General features: G+C 39.4%; 1 protein-coding gene across 1 annotated transcript in view; it reads right to left on the reverse strand.

Annotated features, from left to right (window-relative positions):
- Window positions 1-22,554, reverse strand: part of PDE1C (phosphodiesterase 1C) — a 509,951-nt gene that overhangs the window by 231,637 nt on the left and 255,760 nt on the right. Inside the window, 1 exon segment of the mRNA XM_032235871.1 lies at window positions 956-1,127. Coding sequence (XP_032091762.1) covers window positions 956-1,127 — 172 coding nt within the window.

The raw sequence follows: 22,554 nt of genomic DNA on the forward strand, positions 1-22,554 counted from the left end.
TCTTCTTTATTTTGAAATGTTGGATAACTAGCTATTTTTCAATGTAGATGTGGTATTTTGCTGATCCTTAGCTCCTCATTTTTTATATATCATTAAATGTCATTAGATCTGCTGATATGGTAGCATTCCACCAATTCCAGATTCTTTTATTTGGTCCAAGTATGATTTGTTCCAGATAAAGTCCCAAACTGACATGATTTCATTATCTTACTTGGGGTAGGCAGGTAAAACTTTAAGGATCTTTGCCCAAGAATCCCTGCTGGTAAGACAGTTGATCTGTCCATCCATAGTTCTCTCATACATTTCATATACTCTTATTAGGTCTTTTCTCATTAGTCTACTCTGATAGCAACATTTCATCATTTTCAGGTTCTCCTGTCTCATCCGTGTGGTTTGCTACTTATCGCATATTGTCCTGGTTCCCCAAATATATGAAATAGGCATTATTTTTTTAGGCAACTTCTGAGGTGGCATGAGTCTCCTAATTTGTGTCAGTTAATATGTGAGGTCACTAGGTGAATGGTTAGGAAGTCTCTGTCTAAGGACTTCTGTTGGTAAGGTAAGTACCAGATAAGATTTGAAACCCAGCGCTAACTACTATGCTATCCAGCCATTTTATTCAAATATTAGATATTTCTGAGCCAGAAATCAGCTAGTGATAAAAAAGAAGAAACCATAGAAAACAATAAATTTGACAGTATTCTTTTAAAATTGCTTTGAGATCAGAGTTCACAATACTCTCTCATTTCTTTTTGAATATTCATACTTGATTGCTTATTTTTTCCCTCAACAAAGCTCTCAGGTTTAGTCTTCATAATGGTTTCGAGTAAAGTTACTCTCTTACTTAAATAGCACTTTTTGAAAGATTCTAGAGAGCAACCTCTACTACTCTGGCTATTCCAGAAAGTTAGGCAATTCCGTGATAAGCTAAGTATATCTGTATTATCCACCAAACCTGAATGAAGTTTTCACTAATGCTTCAGAACTTTCCACTGGGGGCAGCTCATCTGCTAAGATTTCCTCAGGAGGCCTTGGATCATGGATGATCATTGGTTTCTGTTTCTCCTTGATGTTTCCTGTAAGCCCACCAATAATGGTATTCCACAGGCAGTTCTGAGATTTTGATCCTGGATAGGTAAAAGAGAAAACAAAACAAATGTTAAAAATAAACATGAAAATTCATCATTTCTGGGCCAAAGACAACTAGTAACATTGGCTTGGACTGATTAGCAGATTTAACCTGGTGAATACATTAACCCATTTTTGGAATTCACACACTACAGTAAAGTGTCAGGGTTCCGACCGATGCCCTAATGAAAGCAGGAGCCTCAAGCAAAGTTTCAAGAAAAATCCAGTTGTTTATTAAGAGCACCATGTCGACACAGATCAAGTGAAGCCAGCTCTGACTTCACTAAAATTGCATCTTGCCTCTGACCCTGTTTCCCCCTTCCCCACAAGGGGTGTCATCAATGAAGCAATTTTGCAGGTTGTAGAAGTCACTCCCTCCAGTCGTTACTGGTTTCTGTAGAGATGACTTTGACTGGCTAGAATGTGTTTTGTTTTGACTGAGGTGCAAATTCCTCAATGCAGCTGTGAGGCTCGATTCCCCATCCCTCTGCCTATGGCAACTTGAGAGCAGGTTGGGAAAGCTTACATTTCCACAACTTGTGAAGCCACAAAAAAACCTAAATTAAAATTAATTATGGAATGCTGTGTAAATGCAGCTAATGTCTCTAACTGACCTTGTGAATGTCAGATATTCCATCTGCTTTCAGTTTCACTATGAGTTTAAAAGAAAGAACTTTACAAAGTCTATAATTTTGTCTTGTGGACCTCTAGATATTGCTGTCCTTCAACTCACACTAGCTTCTATCTATAGTGATCATAGATGACAGCAGGAAAGTTAGACTCCAAATTTAGCAGGAATGCAAAACTTATGTGTGGTTGGAAGTCATATTTTTCTTTAAAAAGGAAAAAAAGTGGGGAATTGGCTTCATATCTCTCTCAAATATGGCTGAATGCATTATGATATTAGAAAGAGAAATCATAATTTTGGCTCTTTTCAATTTTGGAAGGATTGAGGCTTTAAAAGATAAGGTAGAATAACATTTTAAAATATATTTCCTTATACAATAGGTTGAGCGAAAATCTTTCACTGCTTTACAAGGACTTTAAAGAATACATGCTTTTTTATATTTTTATACAAACACATGCAGAAGTTGTGCATTTAAACCAATAAAATTATAGCCAGGAAAAACATGACAAAGTACATTTTTAAATGACAACCCCCTTTGACAGATTCACTAGCAAATGCTTTCTTCAAGAAAAGTACAATTTAGACATTCTAAATGAACTTTAAATGTATGAAATGTAACTCCCTACTCTTTCAAGAATAATGTCCAATGTCTGAGATGATTCCACTTTTTAATCAGAAAAAAGACTTTCCACTGCTACAATTACTAGTCAGTCATTTTTGCTTCAGGAAATATCAAGAAGTCTTGCAATGGACATGAATGGGAAATAGATACATGGAAGCTGAGATTTTTCACTACCATCCAAATTCAGAATAACAGAGTTGAAAGGGACCTTGTAGGTCATCTAGTCCAACCACCCCCCATCCAACTGCCATACACCATTTCTGACAGATTGCAGTCTGATCTCTTCTTGAAAGCTTCCAGTGATGAAGCTCCCACAGCTTCTGAAGGCAAGCTGTTCCATTGGTTGATTGTTCTCACTGTCAGAAAATTCCTCCTTATTTCTGAGGTGGGCTGAGAGGACATCACAGTGATACAATGATTCTTCTATAGGGCTCTATGGAAGTTCATCGAATTTCTCTTGCCAAAGGGTCTTAATGGACCTAAGCCACCTTGGAGAGAGGAGACCCCTGTAGATCACAATCGCTAAGTCCTTGTTTGATCTGGGGGAAGCTTGCAATCTGGCAAGAAGGAAAAGATGGCCACTGCATGCTGTCCAAAACTGAGACAGCCCAAACTGAGAAGAATGAGGAAAAACTGAAGAACAGTGTGGTGGCTGGGTGAGAATTTTCTAATTTCTATCAAAGCTGCCCATTTTAAAATTTTATTAAGTGACAGTGGAGCTGTTTATAATTCTGGGGTCTTGGTGGGCCATTGTGGATTACAATTTGGTGAGTCCTTGTGGATTGTAACCTACAACTTTATAGATTATAATGTATAAATTATTAAAAAGAAGAAAAGAAGAAAGAAAATAATCCTTGTTGAAGCAAACTTGGACTATGGATATTTTGGACTTGTGAAATATAGCATTTAAAAAAGGGAAGTGACCTGAGGCTTGAAAATAAGTACTGGGAATAAGAAAGGAAATTGTTGGACTATATTATATTTTATAAGTTGGATATAGTGGAGTACTATTGTGTTTGAGCTACAGTATTATTAATTGTTGGGTTACTGATTGGTTGTTTTTGTTAAGCAATACTTATCTAAAACAGTTGATTATTCCAAATTATCAAAATGACAAGTAACACAAACTTAAGTAAAACAGGGAGGAAAACCCCATTATCTGTGCTATCATCAGTGGCATCAGCAGCAGTTTCAGCACTCTATAAACTCTATGTTGCAGAATGAAAAATTTAAAGTCTTTCAATCAGAGATGAAAAATATGATTTAATCATTACAAGTTGCCATATATTGGATTCATGAGGATCTGGCAAACAGAATGCAAAAGATGGAACAAAAGATGAAAGATAAAATAGACAATATCCAGCAAATAATTACTAAAAATTAAGAAAAGACAAAGCTAACAGACAAGAAGGTAGAAGAGATGGAGAATAGATTAATTAAGGTTGACAATAATCTTGAATGATCCATAATTATATTGGAGATGGATAAGGCAGAATACTTCTCAAGATTCCAGAATGTTAAGGAGGAAAAAGGAGATCTTGCAGAGAAAATGGCAGAATTATTGGCAGAAGTGCTGGAAATGAACAAACAGGAAGTCCTCTCTAGGATAGAAGAAATATTTAGAATATACCCAAGCTATATCAAGCTACACGAGAAGAAACAAGCATCCCAGAGAGGTACACGTGAGATTCTCAAAGAAGGCAATGAGAGCAGAACTTCAAACAGCAAGAGATCCACCATTGAAATACCAAGGGAGAGAAATAACAGTCTCAAAACAAATACCCAGAAGAGTAAGAGATACAAGGAAACAGTACCAATTTCTGAGAAGACAACTAATAAAACATGATGTATGGAGAAAAACACATCCTAAGAAAAATCAAGCTTCATTCTATTCAAACAGGCATAAATCTTGATCCAGAATAGATATGGTATGGATGACATCAGAACTGAAACCGTATGTGCAAGAGATAGAAATAGAACCTAATGTTTGGGCAGATCATAATCCAATGAAAGTTGTATGGAAAGGACAAACAAGAAAATAGAGATGGACGTTAAATCAAGCAATACCGCAAGAAAAAGAATTTATACAAATGATGAAAAAAGAACTGGATTTTTTCTTCAGAGAACAGGAAGGAAGACACCTTTCTGCAAATCGTATGGGATACTGTTAAAGCATATACCCAGGGATTAGCCATAACATACATGGGAAATAAAAATAATAATAAAAAACAAAATAAGAGAATATTAAAAGAAGAATATAAAAGATTGGAATTAGAATTACAGTGAGAACCACAAAAAAGGAATTAATAAGTCGACTTCCTGGGCGGGACCTTGCTGATGGCGGTAGCTTAACAGAGCTGCCCCCGGGTTTCTGGTCGCGTTATCTGCCTAGATACCTGGTAGATACCTCATTCTTCAGGCAAAGAAGAGCGAGAGAGAGATCCAGCTGGTAAGAGCTTTTCCTTTGAAGTTTGCAGCTTTTTTTGCTGCGAATAGAAGGGGGGCCAGCCGAGGCTGAATCATATCTCCGTGCCGGAAATCCCTAGCTGTTTTTATTATGGCGCAAAGTAAGGCACCTCCACTTAGGACAATATTTGAACTATTTATCTGAAATTAATACAAGCAGAGTCCGTATCTGAGAACCTTATCTGCTTTTTTTTTTAAATCCTAGCTTCATTTTTTACAAGAGCTTCCTTCGTGCACTTGGTTTTTTTTTTCTTAAAAAATAAGCTCCTAAAATGGCGATTGTGCATTCTCCGTAACAATGCCACATTCCTAATTCCCCTGCAAAGAACAGTGATAAAAAAGATCAAAGGAACAGCCAGCCAGCAGTTTCTTACTAATTACTTTCACTTCTCTGAAGAGCTTACAAGACTTTTTTCTTATCAACTTTTAAAAGTTTTAAAAGACTCTTTGCTAATATAGAAACATTCCAAACAGAGGTGAATATGCTGAACTGTTTCGTTACAATGCTAATCTTTTGAAACCTTCTGCAAACTTTCTGCAAAAAGGGAGGAACAGTTGGCTAGCAGTATCTTATTAATTAGTTTCACTTCTCTGAAGAGTTTACAAGACTTTCCTCTTATTAACTTTGCTAATATATATTTTTGATATAGAGAAGTTCAAAATGGCGCTGAATATGCCGAGCTGCTTTGTTACAACGCCCTTTTCTGAAACCTTTTGAAAAATCCTTAAGAACAAATAAAGGGGTGACTTAATACTTTTTTTCTCGTAAACTGCACAGCAGGCCAGTAGAGTTTGATCAATTGCTTGAAGAAAAGACATAATGGCATCAAAATTAAATCCTGGGCCAAAACTTCCTCCTAGGAGCACATCCCCCATACCTGGCACAAAGTTGCAGCTTCCACCCTCTATGCCCCCTACTGGAGACTTGCTAACGAAAGAACTTTTTTTGGAAACTTTTAGAGAATTTAGAGAGCAGAATTTAGAAATTTTCAGAGAATTCAGAGAGGAGATAAGGAACGAGATAAAAGAGTTTAAGGTGGACCTATATGATAAGCTTGATACTAGGATTGCCAAAATAAATGATGATATGCTGGGACTTGTAACTGTATTGACAGAACATGTTTCTGGAATGGAAGATAATCTAGAGGTTCTTAATGAAGCTAACACCAATTTGACATCCAAAACTGAAGTGGTGCAACAAAAAGTTGAAAACACTGAAAAACAAATTATTATGATACAGTACAGACAGATGGAGCTTGCATTAAGAGTCAGGGGGCTGTGAGAAGACAAACAGGAGAACTTGAAGCAGATTTTTTCAGAGGCTTTTGACCGTCTGGTGGGAAGACCGGGGTCCAACTTTGACTGGCAGATCGATAAAATTTATCGCATTAATTCTTGGGTGGCAAAACAGAAGCAACTCCCCCGAGATGTAGTTATATACTTCGCCACAAGAGAGTTCAGAAACATGATACTACAAGAGTCCTATAACACCAGGCTTCAAATTGGCGGACAGGATTTGATTGTCTTGAAAGAAATACCACCTCAAATGCTAAGAGCCAGGAGAGATTATGCTTTTCTAGTGGAAGAACTCAGAAACCGTCAGATACAGTATAGATGGGATGTGCCATTTGGTATTATAATTACATTTGACAAGCAAAGACATCGTCTCAACTCTGTATGGAAAGCTCAAGATTTCTATCACAAGATTCTGAAGGTGGGACACCCTGAATCATCTGGATCTGGAGAAAGACCATGAGAAGGACAAGACAGACAGCAAACCACACAACTACCAGACAAAACGCACCATTTCCTCCTCCCGGAAGGGCAAGGGGTCATGGAACAAAGACCTAGCCGTATGACTACCAGATGAACGGAAAAACAAGCTACAATGCAACAACCTCAACAATCACCGGCCATTGATCAAGGAGTTACAGCAACAAGCTCAGAAGCCATGGGAGGAGCTAGGCCAAATTAGTACAGTGAGACTTTAAATCTTGTATACTATTGGGTGACTGGAATGGCGTGATTGACACTAAAAGAGATAAGAAGACCTCTCACCCAAATACTAAAATCCGAGCTAAGTTACCCAAACCTTTTTTTGACATGATGGACGACTTCAAATTGAGAGATGTTTGGCGAGAAAGAAATGCAGAGGAATATGACTTCACCTTTTTTTCTGATATACATCAATCCCTTTCAAGGATTGATTTTATACTAATCACTAATGATTTACTTTCTAGGGTGAAGAAGACAAAGATTACGGCAAGAGTCCCTTCGGATCATAACCCAGTTTGGATGGAATTGGGAAGGGTAGTGCAGGCAAGAAGGTCTTGGAGGCTGAATGAAAACTTATTCAGATATGAAAAGTACATTAATGATTGTAAAAAATTGTTATCTGAATACTTTGTTCTGAATATGAATAAGGGTACATCTATGGAATTTGTATGGGATGCAAGCAAAGCGTATATGAGAGGAGTACTGATGAATATAAACAAAATACATAGACATAAACAAGGGCAAAAATGAAAAGAATTGGAAGAGGAAATTAAAGGGAAAGAGTTGGAGTTAACATTGAATCCAGGCGATACAAATGTTAAGGAAGCAATCACCATATTAAAATCCCAATTTGATATGTTGATCTCTGACCAGGTAGCCACTAGTTTATTATATGCAAAACACAACACTTTTTGTAACGCAAATAAACCGGGCAGATGGTTAGCTTATCAGATTAGGAAAAAAAAGGAAAATTCGAAATGTAACCAAACTGAGTTATAGAGGGAAGGAGGTGTTTCAACAGGAGGAGATTCAAAAGGCATTTCGGGAATTTTTTACAGAATTGTACAAAGGGGACAAAATTAAGGGTTTAGACATAGACAAATACTTAGATAAAGAGAAAATACCCCTAGTTAGAGAAGAGTACAGGCAAAAGTTGAACCAACCAATAACCTCAGGGGAAATCTTTCAGGTAATCAAACAACTAAAGTTAGGGAAAGCGCCAGGCACAGATGGTTTGACAGCGGTTTACTATAAAAACTTACAGTTAGAAATGGTAGAACCTCTTAGAGAACTATTTAATAAAATTCAAACGGAAGGTAAAGTGCCCCCATCTTGGAAGACAGCGTTTATATCTTTGATACCCAAAGAAGATCAGCTTTTTACGGTCAATTAAAGCAATATACCAATAGCAAACAGCTCAAATCATAGTCAACGGACGTTTAACAGACTCTTTTCAAATCAGAAAAGGTACAAGACAGGGCTGTCCTTTGTCCCCACTATTGTTCATTATAACTTTGGAAGTATTATTGAATAAAATACGGGGCTTGGATGGTCTAAAAGGGATCAAGATTAGGCAGCAAGAATACAGAGTCCGCGCTTTTGCGGATGATTTGGTCATAATATTGGAACAACCACAGGAATCTAGTATGGTTTTAATGAACACGATTAATCAATATGGTCAAGTGTCTGGTTTTAAAATAAATTTAGGAAAAACCAAAATATTAGCTATAAATATGAATACTAAACAAAAGAGCCGATGTGGCACAGTGGTTAGGGTGCAGTACTGCAAGCCACTTCAGCTGACTGTGATCTGTGGTTCAGCGGTTCAAATCTCACCGGCTCAAGGTCGACTCAGCCTTCCATCCTTCTGAGGTGGGTGAAATGAGGACCCAGACTGTGGGGGCAAGTTGCTGACTCAATTTGCTAAAAAATCTGTAAACCGCTTAGAGAGGGCTGAAAGCCCTATGAAGCGGTATATAAGTCTAATAATAATAATAATAATAATAATAATAATAATAATAATAATAATAATAGTGCAGATGAAAACCGTGCCATAATGGCCTGTTACTACAACTCAGAGCCAGAAAAAAGAGGATATTTAAAGCGAATGTATGAATTATGGAAACAACAATATCCAGATTCAAATGTTAGTGAACAACGACTAGCAGATCAAAGGCGATTTATTATACGGAATAAAGTGTTTAGTGAAGTTGAACATGAGGAAATTCAGGCAAATTGCAAAACCCAAAAAACAATATCACAAGCGGAAATAACTGATATTCAAGACACAACTAAAGACACTATAGTAGAACTCCTAGAAGAAGCTCTCGGGGAGGAAATAACATCACCACCACTAGAACCAGTTATCATTGAACCAACTGATGAACTAACTCAAAAACAAAAAGAATTGAAGGATAAGATCATGGAGCATTTTCTGCTTAATGAGGAAAGGCAACGTTTACCATCACTAAAAACTGTGCCTAAGAAAATTTTGGCCCCTATCATGAAAATGGTTAATGCAGTGTTTTCAACAATTGAACCGGGATCCATCTTGGAAACAAACCAGTTAATGTACAGCGCAGCTGTAATAGTCACTAATGAACTAGGCATTAAAATTAAAGTACCTAGTCACACAACAGAAAAAGCATCAAAGCCAAAGTGGAAAATCCGTCTAGAACAAAAAATCAAAAAATTAAGGGCAGATGCTAGTAACTTAAAGAACATGCATGAGCAACGGCTTAAAAACAACAAAATCATAGATTGGCTAATCAGAAGATATAGATTGGATACAAGAAACATCAATGAAGCTGTAGAGATTGTAAAACAGCAGATAACAGCAACAGCTAGAAAAATTGAAAGATATGAGGCACGAATCATCCAATATAAACAAAATCAGCAATTTCGATCAGACCAACGGCGTTTTTATCAAAGTCTTAATGTGAATGGTGACACCAAAAGTGAAAAACCAGAAAAGCAGGCCACAGTTGAATTCTGGAAAGAATTGTGGGAAAATGCAAAGGACTACAACAAGGAAGCAAAGTGGATACATGACTTTGAGAAAAGCATTGGCAACAAACAAATGCAAGTATTAGAAATAACAACTGAGATGATCAACAATCGAGTTAAAAAGGTAAAGAATTGGACATCACCTGGAAAGGACCAATTACATGGTTTCTGGCTCAAATATCTGACCAGTTTACATGCAATATTAGCCAGGCAACTGAATGAAATTTTACAAAAGGGCCAAATTGATGAATGGTTGACAACTGGAAAAACATACTTGATTCAGAAAGATCCAACTAAAGGAACAACACCTGAAAACTATAGACCAATAACATGCTTACCAACAACCTTCAAATTACTCACAGGCATTATTGCAGATAACATGATGGATTATTTGGAAACAAACAACATCTTGCCAGTAGAGCAAAAAGGCAACAAAAGAAGGAGCAGGGGCACAAAAGATCAGCTTCTAATTGATAAAATGATATTAGAAAATTGTAAGAACAGAAAAACGAACTTGAATATGGTCTGGATTGATTACAAAAAGGCATTTGACTCACTGCCACATAGTTGGATCATAAAATGCTTAGAAACAACTGGCATTAGCAAAAATATTACATCCTTTACTGAAAAGGCGATGAAACAATGGAGAACTGAGTTGGCAGTAGGGAATGAGAGCTACGGAATGGTTAATATCAAGCGAGGAATTTTCCAGGGTGATTCACTTTCACCTCTTCTCTTCATCATCGCAATGATCCCACTATCAGTAATCTTAAAAAAAATGAAATTAGGCTACCAAACAGCCAAAAAAGCTGAAAAAATTTCGCATTTACTATATATGGATGATTTGAAACTCTATGGCAAGTCAGAAATAGAAATCCAATCATTGACAAATACAGTCCGAGTATTCAGCACCGATATTTCAATGCAGTTTGGCATGGAAAAATGCGCCACTGTATCCATAAAAAGGGGCAAAATCACTGAATTGAAATGCCCAATGGCCAACTAATTAAATGCAAAGAAAATGAAGCCTACAAATACTTAGGCATTCTGCAGTTGGATAACATCAAGCATGGAGAAGTAAAAACTATTGTCAGGCGAGAGTACACCAACAGAGTTAGGAAAATTTTGAAATCTAAATTGAATGGTGGAAATACAATCAAGGCCATAAATACCTGGGCAATACCAGTTATAAGATACACAGCTGGCATAGTTAACTGGACACAAGCTGATTTGGACCTTTTGGACCGAAAAACCAGGAAACTAATGACAATGCACTACAGTTTACATCCACGTGGTGATACTGATAGACTATATCTGCCCCGAAAATCAGGTGGCAGAGGATTATTACAAGTGAAGCAAACAGTTGAAGAAGAAAAACATGCACTGGCTGATTATTTAAAAGAAAGTCAAGAAGATCTATTAATCGAAGTAAAGAACAAAAATCTACTGAAGGCCCAACAGACAAAACAAGAATACAGAAAAGATGTGATAAAATCAAAAATGGAGAGTTGGCAGAACAAAGCACTGCATGGTCAATTTCTGGAAAAAATAAAAGATAAAGTGGACAGGGAACAAACTTGGTTATGGTTAACAACAGGTACATTAAAGAAAGAAACAGAGTCACTACTCCTGGCTGCGCAAGAACAAGCTATCCGCACAAACGCCATTAAGGCCAAAATCGAAAAATCCTCTGATGATGCCAAATGCAGACTTTGCAAAGAAGCTGATGAAACTGTTGATCACATACTCAGCTGCTGTAAAAAAATCGCGCAGACTGATTATAAATTGCGGCACAATTCAGTAGCACAAATGATCCATTGGAATTTGTGCAAAAATTATAATATTAAAACAGCAACAAACTGGTGGGAACATCAGCCTGAAAAAGTCACCGAAAATCAGATGGTCAAGATCTTGTGGGATTTCCGTATACAAACCGACAAAATACTGGCGCATAATACACCAGACATCACACTGGTTGAGAAAAATAAGGTCACAATCATAGACATCGCAATACCAGGTGATAGCAGGGTCGCCGAGAAGGAACATGAAAAAATCACAAGATACCAGGACTTAAAAATCGAAATTCAACGACTATGGCACAAACCAGCAGTGGTAATTCCAGTGGTAATTGGCACACTGGGTGCTATTCCAAAAGCACTGGAATTACATTTAAAACAGTTAAAAATTGACAAAATCACCATCAGTCAAATGCAAAAAGCCGCACTGCTTGGATCTGCACGCATATTACGAAAATACGTTACGACGTCCTAGGCCCCTGGGTGGGGCCCGACTAGTAACCAATGCCAAATCCGGCGAAACAACTGGCCGCTGTGATACAATTGTACAACAACAACAACAACAATAATAATAATAATAATAATAATAATAATAATAATGATAATAATTGATAGTGATAGACTATATCTGCCCCGAAAATCAGGTGGCAGAGGATTATTACAAGTGAAGCAAACAGTTGAAGAAGAAAAACGTGCACTGGCTGATTATTTAAAAGAAAGTCAAGAACATCTATTAATCGAAGTAAAGAACAAAAATCTACTGAAGGCCCAACAGACAAAACAAGAATACAGAAAAGATGTGATAAAATCAAGAATGGAGAGTTGGCAGAACAAAGCACTGCATGGTCAATTTCTGGAAAAAATAAAAGATAAAGTGGACAGGGAACAAACTTGGTTATGGTTAAAAACAGGTACATTAAAGAAAGAAACAGAGTCACTAATCCTGGCTGCGCAAGAACAAGCTATCCGCACAAATGCCATTAAGGCCAAAATCGAAAAATCCTCTGATGATGCCAAATGCAGACTTTGCAAAGAAGCTGACGAAACTGTTGATCACATACTCAGTTGCTGTAAAAAAATCGCGCAGACTGATTATAAATTGCGGCACAATTCAGTAGCACAAATGATCCATTGGAATTTGTGCAAAAATTATAATATTAAAACAGCAACAAACTGGTGGGAACATCAGCCTGAAAAAGTCACAGAAAATCAGATGGTCAAGATCTTGTGGGATTTCCGTATACAAACCGACAAAATACTGGCGCATAATACACCAGACATCACACTGGTTGAGAAAAATAAGGTCACAATCATAGACATCGCAATACCAGGTGATAGCAGGGTCGCCGAGAAGGAACATGAAAAAATCGCAAAATACCAGGACTTAAAAATCGAAATTCAACGACTATGGCACAAACCAGCAGTGGTAATTCCAGTGGTAATTGGCACACTGGGTGCTATTCCAAAAGCACTGGAATTACATTTAAAACGGTTAAAAATTGACAAAATCACCATCAGTCAAATGCAAAAAGCTGCACTGCTTGGATCTGCACGCATATTACGAAAATACGTTACGACGTCCTAGGCCCCTGGGTGGGGCCCGACTAGTAACCAATGCCAAATCCGGCGAAACAACTGGCCGCTGTGATACAATTGTATAATAATAATAATAATAATAATAATAATAATAATAATAATAATAATAATAATAATAATAAAAGGAAGAACTAGGAGGGATGCTAGGATGTGAGGTAGTTAAAAAAGTCAAATATCTTGGGGTCAATATTTTAGCCTCAAATGGGAAACTATATAAGCATAATTATGAACCACTTTGGCAGAGTATGCAGATAGAGATGAAAAAATGGGAGAAATTGCACTTATCTTTGCTGGGTAGGATAGCGGCAGTGAAAATGAACATTTTACCAAAATTTTTATTTCTTTTTCAAATGCTACCTATACTTAAAAAAGATGCGAATCTTTTAGAATGGCAGAAGGGTATCAACAAATTTGTATGAGCTGGAAAGAAGCCGAGGGTAAAGATGAAAATAATGCAAGATGTACGTGAGAGAGGAGGCTTGAAATTACCTAACCTAAAATTATATTATGATGCAGTGGCGCTATCCGCAATTAGTGATTGGACCCATTTAACCAATGATAGAATACTGAATATCAAGGGACATGATCTGGTATATGGTTGGCATGCTTACTTGTTATTCAACAAAAAATTGGATAAGAACTTTAAAAGTCATATCTTAAGAAATGCTTTATTGCGGGTCTGGAAAAAATATCAATATAAACTAAGTGATAAGTTACCCATGTGGGCAATTCCTAGACATGCAATTGAAAATATGAATATAGAACAAAAACAGGATAGAACCACTTACAGACAACTTCTCACTTTGGAAAGGGGGGTTCTACAACTAAAATCTTTAGAGGTATTGAAAGAGGAGAAGGTAGTTCAAACATGGTTCCAGTATGGCCAATTACAGGCCAGGTGGAAAATAGACCAAAAAACTGGTTTTATCCAAGTTGAGGATAATTTGTTTAAACAAATAAGAGATCAAAGCTTAATGCATATAAAGAGGATATATAATGTACTAATACAGATGGATTCGGAAACGGAATTGGTTAAAGATTGTATGATAAAGTGGGCTCAGAATATTGAAGAACCAATAATGTTGGACACGTGGGAAAGAATATGGGTAAGAAATGTGAAATTTACACAAGCACAAAACCTGAGAGAAAATTTTTATAAGATGTTTTATAGATGGCATTTAGATCCTAAAAAGCTGGCTTCTATGTATCCGAATGTACAGCCTAAATGTTGGAGATGTGGTTCTCTCGATGCTACATATTTTCATATATGGTGCACTTGTCAAAAGGTTAAGGCATTTTGGATAAAAATGTGGTGGATCATGCAAAATATCTTTAAAAGAAGGATAAAATTTACTCCTCAGTTATTTTTACTAGGTATATGTACTGACTTTACAGTGGTAGAGACCAACTTGGTTCTGCACTTAATAACGGCAGCAAGACTGTTGGTGGCGCAATACTGGAAGAAGGAAGACTTGCCTACAACTCAAGAATGGACATTGAAAGTTATAAACCTAGCTGAGATGGCTAAAATATTGGCATATCTTAAAGACCATTCAAATGAGAGATATAAACAAGACTGGAAAAAATGGATTGACTATACACAAAACAAATACGGGACTAAGAAATTCCAGATAGCCTATGCTTAAGATTAGGAATAACTTAAACTGCTCAAAGTTTGTGTAACAGGAAGAAGCTGAGTTCAACGCAGAGATATTATTGACTTTCTTTTTTAAAAAATTTCCTTTGTCTTAATATATTTTAGACTGTGTTTGTTAAAAAGCTACACCGTGTACAGGCTCTGGGAAGTCGGGGGGGGAGGGAGGTGGGGTCTTAGGGGGGAGGGGGGATATATAGTATGTGCTAGATTTTAAAGTAACACGATTGCACTTGTATACTGTTGCTCTTTAATTCCAGTGTAAAAATAGGACAAGCTGAATATATTAATAGATAGTAGAAATACACCGAAGGGAGGAGTAGAGGGATAGAAGAAAGAGGGGTAGAGAGGGTGGGAGAGAGGATTGGAGGGAGGGTGAGAAGGAAGGGAGGGAGTGTATTGGGAGAGAGGTGTGGTAGAGGGGGAGGGGAAGTAGGGTAGAGGGGAATGATGGTGGGAAGACGGAAAGTTGGAGGGGGGTGAAAGAAAGGGTGTATGGAGGGTCGAAGAGGTACATTGGGTTTCTATTTTGGGGGGTATTATTGACAAGAGGAATGGCTGTGTTTATTGTTTAATGTTATATGGCCCCAGTTCGGTACAGTATATGTGTGACTGTACGAAAATGAAAATGGAAAATAAAACACATTTACATAAAAAAAAAGAATAATAGACAAAAAAGGAATTAATAAATTAGTAAACATAATAAAACATAAAATGAACTTGGAAAAAGAATTAGCACAAAAAATTAAAAGTGCAAAACAAAGTGTTTTTAAAAATGAGAATAAGCCTGGAAGATGATTGGCATACAAACTGAAAGAAGGGAGGGAAAAATTGATACATCAACTAATCAATGAAAAAGGAACCCTTCACTATCAGAATGAGGAGGAAAAAACTATCAAAAAAGAGCACTATGGGAAATTGTATGATAGGGAAGAAATCATGGGGAATAAAACACAATATTTGGAACAATCTGAACTTCCTAAGGTACTGGTTACACTTAAAGATACATTGAATGACTGGATAACTATGATGGAATTGACAGAAGTGTTTGAAAGACAAAAATAATAATAAAACATCAGCGCCCAATGGGCTAACAGCATAATTTTATAAACAATTAGAAGAGATATTAAGTGCAGTGATGTTGGAAGTTTATAATGAAATATTGCTAGAAGCAAAAATACCAAATTCATGGATGGAAGCATATATTACTCTTATACTGAAAGACGATTCAGATTTAACGCACATAAAAACTATAAGCCAATATCCTTATTGAATGCAGACTATAAAATATATTTACAGTCTGCATATAGTCAATAATAGCAGAGAGATTTAATAGTACTTGAATTATACATCTAGAGCAGAACGGATTTTTGCCAGAGACAGATCAAAAATAACATGAGAAGGATCCTAAATACATTGGAGTATTATGAAATACACCCTGGAAAACAAATGGTATTGGTGTTTTTAGATGCACAAAAAGCATTTAATAATGTTAATTGACAATTTATGTTATCACAACTGAAATATATGGACTTTGGTGAGAGATTTATTAATATGATTAAAGCAATATATTGTAAACAATTAGCCAAGGTGATGGTAAATGGAGACATGACAGAGAATTTTGATATCAAGGAAGACACTAAACAGGTCCACTGTCCCTACTTTGATTTTGGAAGTGTTAACCAGGAACATTCGGCAAGATGAAATAAAGGAATGGAAATTTAAAAAGAGAAATAAAACTACAGGCATTTGCAGATGACTTGGTCTTTATACTAGAAGACCCCTTAGAAACTGCACCAAAGCTAATTAGAAAAATAGAAGAATATGGGGAAGTAGCAGGACTGAAAATAAATAGGGATAAGACAAAGAATTTAGTTAAGAATCTTACAGATACACAAAAAAGAGTGTTGATAGAAAGAATTAACATACAGATGGTTAAAAAATGAAGTATTTAGGAATACAACTAACAGCAAAATGTGCAACAATTAAAGAAGATAATTATATTAAACTGATGAGGCAAATTAAATTAGGCCTGGATAAATGAAAAGACCTGCAACTGTCATTATCAGGAAGAGTAGCTACTATAAAATTTTTGCTGAGACTACTATACTTATTCCAAATAATACTAATAAAACAGGGAAAAAATATTTTGAAGAACTAAATAAAATAATATCAAGATATATTTGATTAGGGGAAAAAGCAAGAATAGTTTGAAAATGTTGCAAGAAATCAAAAAAGAGGGAACTTTGGACTACCAAACTCACATGGGTGAAATGGATCAGTTTGAGACACAAAATATTACTAACATTAGAAACTTGTGACCTTCAACTAGGTTGGCACGCCTTGTTATGGTATGGGAAGAACAAGATACAATTATTTTCAGACACTATATTAGGAATGCAATGTTATTAGTCTTGATTAAAATAAAAGAACAACTCTTGCTAGAGTCTCAACATCTTTTTTTATAGTGTGGTGACCAAAACTGGATTCTAGGTGTAGTCTTCTAGGTGTACAGTATTCTAGTGTGATTGAACTAAGGCTTTATAGAGTAGCATTAGAACATCACTTGATCTTGATTGAATTCCTCTATTAATATAATTTAGGATTCCATTGACTTTTTTGGCTGCCACTGCACACTGTTGGCTCATATTTAGCTGTTAGTCCATTAAGACTCAAAGATCCCTCTTACAATTACTGCTCTTAAGCCACAGTCAATCTGGATCAGGAGAGCATGGCCAGTGTTGGGGGCATGGCCAGCATCAGGAGAGCATGGCCAGAATTGCAATGGTACACATACAAACTTTGGGGGCTCCAGAGAAGCAGCGATAGCCTGTTGTTTTGAGGACTCCAGCAGGGATCAGAACTGTCTTGTAGGGACAGTGAGGAATGGGGGCACATGCAGAAGTGAACAGGGGTGCCGCAAACCCCCTGGAGCACCAGCAATAGCTCTCAACTCAATGGCAAAAAAGACAGCCATTGCAAGCTGTCAAAGTTGGGGTGGCCACACAAAGAAAGAGAAGAAAGCATGGTGGAGCATCTGGGTGAGATCATGAGACTATTCTGGGGTATACTGTATTCATACATTTTTTTTACTCCCTGATTTATTGGAGAATACTAGAAAGAGAAAGGCAAAGGGGAGAGGGGAGAGTGGATCTCTTGACTATCTGTCCACCTCAAAAGTAGCAGCAGAGAAACCAATGCCAATATAAATAAATGATTTATTAAACATTTTGGGGGAGAATGGTTTGGATAATGGAAAGCAGATTGGACAGAGTTGATTGCTATTGAAAATTTCACACTACTATATTGAAAGAAGTTGGAAACTCTGAGACTGCTTTTGGATTTTTTTCCCTTCCTTCTTTCTTTCCATTAACAATGGGAATAAATGATAGTGCCATCTAGTGGTAATAAAAGGTATATACTAGCTAAAGCATAAACAGAGAAATTAGAAGGAATGGCCTTGGACAATGTTTAGAGACTTGGTAAACAAAGTGGTGATAACAAATGGCTCCAAAGAAGACACAACACCAGCTGTGGGCTTATCTGTTGTTGTATTTCTTTTTTCTTTCACTTTTATGTCTACAACTTTGGAGTCTTGTAACTGTGGAGCTTTTGCTCTTATTAGGATTTAAATTTTGTACTGGAATTTATTTTTCTTTGGTGGATAACTTTGTTCTTTCCTTTTTTTCCCAACTCACCTATTTTTTTCCACTAGATCTGGAGGGAACAAGATAGATTATTTTTATTTTTCAGTGATTTATTTTGACTTCATTTAGATTTAATTTTTTATACCTGGATTTATTTTTTGACAGAAACTTTTCTTTTAAAACCAGCCTTTTCTTTATCTTTTTTTTTGTTACTCTCCACTTACTGTTTCTTTTTTCCACCAGAGTTGGAAGGAATAAGGGGGATCAAAAACCCATTTTTTTATTTTGCAATTGTGGTTATTTTTCCTTTTGGCTATTTTTTTTCTTTTTCTCTTGCACTTGTTTTTTTCTCTCTCTTTACTCTTCATTTTAATTACAACATCCCACTGTTTCTTGGTGGAAAACTCATGGTGGGAAAACATAATTGGATTAGGGTAACAAGAACCTGAAGCTTGGACCATCAGATTTGGAATAGGCAGATTTTGGAAATGAAAAGTTTTTTGGTGGGACAACCTTTAAAACTGGGTGTAATGGCTCCTCTCCTAACTTGAGAAAGTATTTGTATTTATTTGTATTTGTATTTTATTGGTCTTGTATGCCGCCCACTCCCGAAGGACTCCGGGCGGCTTACAATAAACAAAGGAAGGGGATAAATAGACAAATAGACAAACCACAATTTAAAATATAGAACATTCATAGTTACAGTGGGGCTGGCTATTTCAACAGCCCCCCAGCCTGCTGGAGCAGCCACATCTTAATGGCTGTGCGGAAGGCCGGAAGAGTAGTAAGGATCCGGATCTCCATGGGGAGCTCGTTCCAGAGGGCTGGAGCTGCAACAGAGAAGGCTCTCCCCTGGGGAGTCGCCAGCTGACATTGGCTGGCAGATGGGATCCGGAGAAGGCCTACTCTGTGCGATCTGATTGGTCTATGGGAGGTAATTGGCAGGAGGCGGTCTCTCAGGTACCCAGGTCCAATGCCATGTAGGGCTTTATAAGTAACGACTAGCACCTTGAAGCGAGTCTGGAGACCAATGGGTAGCCAGTGCAGCTCGCGGAGGATAGGTGTAACGTGGGTGTACCTGGGTGCACCCACGATTGCTCACGCGGCTGCATTCTGGACTAGCTGAAGTCTTCGAACACTCTTCAAGGGCAGCCCCATGTAGAGCGCATTACAGTAATCCAGTCTTGAGGACACAAGGGCGTGAGTGACTGTTTGAAGGGCCTCCCGATCCAGGTAGAGTCGCAATTGGTGCACCAGGCGAACCTGGGCAAAGGTCCCCCTGGTCACAGCCAACAAATGGGGTTCTAAAGTCAGCTGGGGATCCAGGAGGACTCCCAAATTGCGAACCCTCTCTGAGGGGTGTATAATTTCACCCCCCAGCCTGAGAGATGGAATACTTGGCCAATCCTTGGGAGGGAACATCAGTAGCCACTCGGTCTTGTCTGGATTGAGTGCCAACTTGTTTACTCCCATCCAGACCCTAACAGCCTCCAGGCACTGGCACATCACTTCTACTGCTTTGCTGAGTTGGCACGGGGCGGACAGATACAACTGCATATCGTCCGCATATTGGTGGTACTTAATCCCGTGCCACGTATGATCTCACCCAGCGGCCTCATGTAGATGTTAAATAGGAGGGGGACAGGACCGAACCCTGCGGCACCCCATAATTGAGGGGCCTAGGAATCGACCACTGCCCTCCAACCAACACCAACTGCGACCTGTCCGAGAGGTAGGAGGAGAACCACCGAAGGACAGTGCCTCCCACTCCCACCTCTCGCCGCTGTCGCAGAAGGATACCATGGTCGATGGTATCGAAGGCCGCTGAGAGGTCAAGGAGCACAAGGATAGAGGGGTGACCCCTATCCCTGGCTCGCCAGAGATCATCGATCAGCGCGACCAAAGCAGTTTCCGTGCTGTAACCAAGCCTGAAACCCGACTGAAAGGGATCCAGATAATCGGTTTCATCCAAGGACCATCGGAGTTGAGAGGCCACCACTTTCTCAACAACCTTCCCAACAAAGGGCAGGTTGGAGACTGGACAATAGTTGCTCAAAATGGCTGGGTCCAGAGATGGTTTCTTCAGGAGGGGTCTCACCACTGCATCCTTTAGGAGGAGTGGGAAAATTCCCTCCTGGAGAGAGGTGTTGACTATCGTCCGGATCCAGCCGCGTGTCACCTCCCTGCTGGTCGAGACCAGCCAGGAGGGGCATGGGTCCAGTATACAGGTGGAGGCACTCACCGCTCCCATGGCCTTGTCCACTTCCTCAGGAGAGATAAGTTGAAACTCAATCCATGAAATATGCTCAAGACTTCCCCCGGTACCTCGGCTGGTACCGTGCAATTGGAGTCCAGCTCTGTCCGAATCCGAGCGACTTTATCTGTTAAATACTGAACAAATTCCTCAGCTCTACCTTGTAAAGGGTCATCCGCATCCCTCCCTTTCAAGAGGGAGCGGGTTATTCTAAACCAGGCGGCTGGGCGCGATTCAGCGGATGCAATAAGGGCGGCAAAATGCAAACATTTCGCCGCCCGCATTGCCACAAGATAGGCTCTGATAAAGGCTCTCATCAGTGCTCGGTCTGACTCAGATTTACTGGCCCTCCAGCGGCGCTCTAGGCATCTCTTTTGGTGCTTCATCTCCTGGAGTTCCTCGGTAAACCAAGGGGCCCTCCTGGATCCGCTGCCTCGGAGAGGTCGCAAAGGCCCAATCCGGTTTAGAGCCCCCGCCGCCGTTGTATTCCAGGCAGCGACTAAGGACTCCACCGGATTGTGGACGAGAGTGTCAGGTATTTCTCCAAGCGCCGTCTGAAATCCCGTAGGGTCCATCAGGCGCCTGGGGCGGAACCACTTAATCAGTTTCCCCTCCCTACAGTGGGGGATTGGTTTCCGAAAGTCAAGCCTCAGTAGGAAGTGATCAGACCATGACAAGGGCAAGGTCTTAATGCCCTTCAACTCTAGATTACATCTCCACTGCTCCGAGAGGAATACGAGGTCAAGCGTGTGACCTGCTGAATGAGTCGAACCCCGAATTACTTGGGTCAAGTCCATGGCTGTTATGGAAGCCATGAACTCCTGCGCCCCGTCAGAGCGTTCACCAAGTGTAGGCAGGTTGAAATCCCCCAGAACCATAAGCCTGGGGAACACTACTGCCAACTCGGCTACTGACTCGAGGAGCGAGGGGAGGGCTGTTGCAATGCTGTTGGGAGGTAGGTATGTTAGCAACAAACCCACTTGACCTCCAAGGTCCAACTTCATCAGCAGGGACTCACACCCAACAAGCTCCGGAGCAGGGATCCTACAAGGAACTTCAGACAATGACCACCACTCCCCCACCCCTTTCTCTGGGGTCGAGGCTGATAAAGCACCTGAAATCCTTCTGGGCACATTTCAGTGAGGGGGACTCCTCCCTCCGGGCCCAGCCAGGTTTCAGTAATAATGCCAGGTCTGCCCCCTCGTCTAAAATTAGGTCCCGGATGAGGGGAGCTTTGTGAACCACAGACCTGGCATTTAGCAAAAACAGCCTGAGACCAAGGCCCTGACAGTTCTCGCCATCTGGCCCTGGAGTGGAACTAGCAGGGTCGGAAGGAGGGATCTCTGTGACGTAGCAAACCCTCCTTCCCCGGTAATGGCTAGCCCTGAAGTTCCCGTTGTACCTGCCTCTCCCCATAGTGACCGTAATGCTTCGGCCCACCCCCGCGCCTGTAGACCCCATATCCCCTCCCGCAGCCTCCACTCCATCCAGCAGACGATTTATGTCACTCATTCCGGGACGGGAGGTAGGCCTGGGCCCCCTACCACTTCTGTAATAGCACTCAGTGGAGGAGACACCAGGCTGTACTCTCAGTCCTCTCATACATACACAGCCACTCATCCATGCATTCCCCACGTAAGTCAATTAAAACACAAAAAATACAGCAATAATGAAGTTAAAAAGTGGGTACAGACATCAACCAGGCATACCATTCACACCGCATTCCTAAAATTTGTGGAGCACTGAGCAAGTGTAATTTAAATAGTCAATGGTGCGGGGAGGAAAGGGAGAGCTGCTCCATCCCTCTCCCTTCCTCCAAGTCCCAACAAAGGCACCCAAGGCCAAAGGTCCTAAGTTCGTATATAGGGAACAAGCTGCAGTCCAAAAGCCCAAGGTCCGTGGACAGAGGGAGCCAGATGGTAAGAGAGGAGGCCTCGCAGATGGCAAGAAAGGAGAGGAGGGGCAGGGGAGGAGGCCTCGT

The sequence above is a fragment of the Thamnophis elegans genome, chromosome Z (assembly GCF_009769535.1).
Source record: "Thamnophis elegans isolate rThaEle1 chromosome Z, rThaEle1.pri, whole genome shotgun sequence".
Taxonomy (NCBI): domain Eukaryota; kingdom Metazoa; phylum Chordata; class Lepidosauria; order Squamata; family Colubridae; genus Thamnophis; species Thamnophis elegans.